At 39.0% G+C, this 4,651-nt stretch overlaps 1 protein-coding gene across 2 annotated transcripts in view; it reads left to right on the top strand.

The window, feature by feature from the left end:
- Window positions 1–4,651, top strand: part of DOCK11 (dedicator of cytokinesis 11) — a 212,033-nt gene that overhangs the window by 52,360 nt on the left and 155,022 nt on the right. For both annotated transcript variants that reach the window (XM_003796989.2, XM_023517413.1), the window contains one exon: window positions 455–550. In XM_003796989.2, the coding sequence (XP_003797037.1) occupies window positions 455–550 (96 nt within the window). The remainder of the gene's footprint in view (window positions 1–454; window positions 551–4,651) is intronic.

A 4,651-nucleotide genomic window follows, 5' to 3' on the forward strand; every position in this document is an offset into this window, starting at 1 on the left:
TTAAACCTGTGAGCTCAAGAAATCCACCTGTCTTGGCCTCCCAAATGCTGGGATTACAGGCATGAGCCCAGCTCCCAAATCTCACTCTTGCTCAGGCTTGAACTCCTGAGTGATACTCCCACCTCAGCTTCCCAGAGTGCTAGGATTTTAGGTGTGAGCCACCACACCTGGCCATCTATAACATTTCAAGGTTCAGTTTGACTGTTTAGTACATAATACAAAAGAATTTCTCAGAAGAAAACCCATACCATTCAGTGAATGTTGAGTGTCTACTGTATGCATAGCACAGTCCCTTTATTTTACAGGCAACAATTTCAAATCTTCATGGCAAAGAGAGATCTGTATGCTTTAATGAGGAAATGGGGTAGAGCCTAGTTCTCTGTCCCCCAAGTGTTTGACTAATTGGATGGCAGGTTGGATGCTGTTCTACTCAATCGTTTTTGCTTTATTTCAGGACTCATCTTCTTTATGTTCTCAGAAGGGTGGTGTAATAAAACAAGGCTGGTTGCATAAAGCAAATGTAAATAGCACCATCACAGTGACCATGAAGGTAGGAAGTCATTATTATTATATTTCATCATTTTACACATATTGGCATAATTATGTGGCCTGTCTGGAGCAGTATTTATTTTGTGATGAGTTCTAACAAAAATAGTCTTTAATGAGAGGATTTTCACGGATGCATGGAATTTTAAAAATCTGAAACTTCAGGATAAATTTAGAAGTGCCACTTTTCAAAGAAATGTAATTATTATCTTCTGAATCAGGAAGTTTAAAAAGGAGGCTGTCAGTTAAATGAAGAAAATAGCTTTGGAAAAAAATGGGCACTGAAGGTTCATATGTGGAAATGAATTTAATAAGTGGAAGAATAGAGTAATCCATTTCTTCAGCAAATATTACGTGCTTATTACACACTGGTCACTGTGGGGAAATACATGGATATCTAATATGGGGTCCCTGGTCTCCGTAGCCTCCACATGAGATAAGAAATGTACCAAATTGGTTGGGCATCTACACCTTGGTGGTTAGAGCACTGGCCCTGTGCATGAGGGATGGTGGGTTTGAACCCAGCCTGGGCCTGCATAACCAAAAAAGAAAAAAGAAAGAAAAAGAAAAGAAATATATAAAGCAGTACCTTAAGTGTGGTCAGAACAGCTTGGCTAGAAAATTTGGTAGTTTGGCCGTGAGAGTGAGTTTGTGTGAGACAAAGGTAAAAACCCTGAAAGAAATAAATCTGTGCAGAGCCTTGTATGCAATGTCCAGACATGAGGTTGACTTTTATTCGGGAGGCTGTGAAGAGTCATTAAAATCCAAAGGAAAAACAGGCTACTTGAAGATTCTGAGCAGAAAAACAAATTATGCTCTATACCAAATATAACTGTTCTTTCAGATATTGAATATAAGGTCATGTGGTTTGCTAAGGATGATTCACAGTTCCATTAAGTATTGAAGGTCATTCTATCTTTCATGTAGCCTGCAAATGGAAACCATGGGTGTCTACCAAGGGAAGACTCAAATTTTATCTTAATTTAATATTTTGCCTGCTGCTTTCTCTTTAGTGGTTATGTCCTGTTCTCAGTTTCATTTTTAAGCTCCGCCAATAATGAATCCAAGTGGTCGGATGCTCTCTGTGTATCTCCTGCACTTAAGCGTGGGCCTTAGCAGGGGGTAATCATAAGAAAACCCACTGAGGACTTAACATGTGTCAGGCACCATACTGAGTGTTTTATAATATGTATTTCATTTATTCTCATGGTAGATCTATAAGATAGGTACCATTATTATTCTTGGTTTATGGATGTAGAAAGTGAGGTTCAGAGAAATTCAGTACTTAACCTGAGGTCAGACAGCTCCAAGTTTTCAGAGGTGGGATTTGAATCTAGGCAGGCTCCTGTCAGAGCCTTAACCACTGTACAGTCAGTGTTGACTAGCTGAGTAAGACTCAAGTCTTTTTTATTATTATTGTTTCTAGTTACATTGTTTGCATTTGTTAGGTAAAGTCCCTCTTATAATTGTGTCCTGCCCCCAAGAGGTGTGCTATACACCAAAATGTTGTGCCACTTAGGTGGGAACACCTCCATCCCCTTCCTACCTCCCTTCTCCCCATTCCCTCATTCCCCACCCCCACCTTGAATTGATTTGAGTTTTTCTCTTATGTGAGTATATATTAGATTGTCTACTGGCTTCATATTAGAATTGAGCACCTTGGATTCTTGCTTTCCATTCTTGTGATAACTCTACTAAGAAGAAGGTGTTTCAACTCCATCCAGGTTAATACAAAAGATGTGAAGTCACCATCTTTTCTTAGGGCTCAATAGTACTCCAATATATACATATACCACAGCTTGTTAATCCATTCCTGTGCTGGTGGGCATTTAGGTTGTTTCCATGTTTTTGGCAATTGTAAACTGAGCTGCTATAAACAGTCTAGTGCAAATGTCCTTATGATAAAAGGATTTTTTTTCTTCTGGGTAGAGAGACTCAAGTCTTTATGAAGATATATCTCCTGTCAGAGTTATCAGGTTCAGAAATGCATACCTGAATGTTGTAATTCTTTGTGGATTATCAGAAAGCGTTATATAAGTTTTTAGTTTACTTCTCCAATGTTCTCAAAATATTAAAATGTTAACCCATATTTAAAATTTAGCCCAACATAAAGTAAATACATGAAAAGCTGGATTCATTAAAGAAGATACTAGGGAATTAAAATGTTAACGAAACAGTTTGCCACAGATTTTTAAATTTATTTATTTATTTATTTATTTATTTATTTTTGAGACAGAGCCTCAAGCTGTCCCCCTGGGTAGAGTGTTGTGGCATTACAGCTCACAGCAACCTCCAATTCCTGGGCTCAAGCGAGTCTCCTGCCTCCGCCTCCCAAGTAGCTGGGACCACAGGCACCCGCCACAATGCCCAGCTATTTTTTGGTTGCAGCCATCATTGTTGTTTGTCGGGTCCAGGCTGGGGATTTGAACCCGACACCTTAGGTGTACGTGGCTGGCGCCTTAGCCGGTTGAGCTATAGGCGCCGAGCCTTTAAATTTATTTTTAATTTAATTTTACTTATTTATTTTTTGAGACAGAGTCTCACTGTGTCACCCTCGGTAGAGTGCTGTGGTGTCACAGCTCACAGCAACCTCCAAATCTTGAGCTTAAGTGATTCTCTACCTCAGCCTCCCAAGTAGCTGAGACTAGAGGTGTCTGTCACAACACCTGGCTATGTTTTTTGTTGTAGTTGTCATTGTTGTTTAGCAGGCCCGGGCCAGGTTCAACCCCACCAGCCTGGGTGTATGTGGCCAGCACCCTAACCACTGAGCTGTGGGCACCGAGAACACAGATTTTTAAAAAATGCTTTCTCTCATATGTTTAAATTATAATTTGCTTTACATACAACTTTTCAATCTTGTAGGAGCTCACATATCATAAATCAAAATATAATTACCTATTAAAAAGTTCATGCTTCACATTTTCTTTCATAATTTGTGAAATACAGATTGACTGATGTCGTAAGAAGAATAATGGCTCCCCAAAGATGTCCATGTTCTAATCCCTAGAATCTATAAATGTTTCCTTACAATGCAAAAGGAAGTTAAAATTGCTAATGAGCCAGTAGGGAGGTTATCCTAAATTATGCAGTGGGCCCGATATAATCACAAGGACCCCATACGTGGGAAGAGGAAGGCAGAAAAGGAGATTCAGGGAAAGAAATCTGAGAACAGAAGCAGGATGGAAGAGAGATGCTATGTTGCTAGCTTTGAAGATGGAGGAAGGACTTATAGGCTAAGAAATATGGGAAGCTTGTAGAAACTAGAAAAGACAAGGAAATGGATTTTTCTATAGAGCATTCAGAAAGAAACTTGGCCCTGCTGAAACCTTGATTTTAGCTCATTAAGGCCCATGTCAGACTTTTACAGAACTCTAAACTAAAGAATTTGTGTTGTTTTAAGCCACTAAATTTGTGGTAATTTGTTACAATGATGGTAGCAAACTAATACAGTCACGTAGTCAAAGATTGATTGTTTAGCTTGTTTATTTTCTATCCCTGAGGTTGAAAACCCTAGCACTTACTGGGGCCAGGCAGGAGCCATAAATTCTTGGAGTGAGTGGTCCACTTTGGTCTGAGGCAACCTGGTGACCGAATAGCCTAGCTGAAGGGAACAGCTGCTACTTGTCTCCAGCTAATTATTGTTTTGCCTCTTTTTATCCCTAGCTGCTCATATTTTGGCTGGTTATTTATTCAGTTGTACGTGAGGTAGAATTCACATATTATAAACATTTTGTTTTTCTTTTTAAAACCTCTACTAAATAATAGGCAAAGGAAGGAAAGGAGAATAAGCCAAAATGGTCATATGACGTCACACAGCTTTTATAAAACTTAACAGGGAATACTTTGAAATATAAAGCCCACATTGAGGTTTGGGAATTGTCTCTGGTTATGGATTTCATTTATCCCTGCTCTTCTCCATTATGGACTGTGGACCTCCATTTTGGGTTTCTGTGAGCTAAATATATGTATATTGTATACTCTTCTGGTTTCTTCTCTTAAGTCATAGCAGAAGGATTATTTTTCAGGATTTGTTACAGCTAAAATGGGCATGGGGGTATGGTTCTGCCAGAATCTTCTTGAGGGATTTTATCAAGATTGTGTTTTC

The sequence above is a fragment of the Otolemur garnettii genome, unplaced genomic scaffold, assembly GCF_000181295.1.
Source record: "Otolemur garnettii isolate 467f Iridium unplaced genomic scaffold, OtoGar3 scaffold00110, whole genome shotgun sequence".
NCBI lineage: Eukaryota > Metazoa > Chordata > Mammalia > Primates > Galagidae > Otolemur > Otolemur garnettii.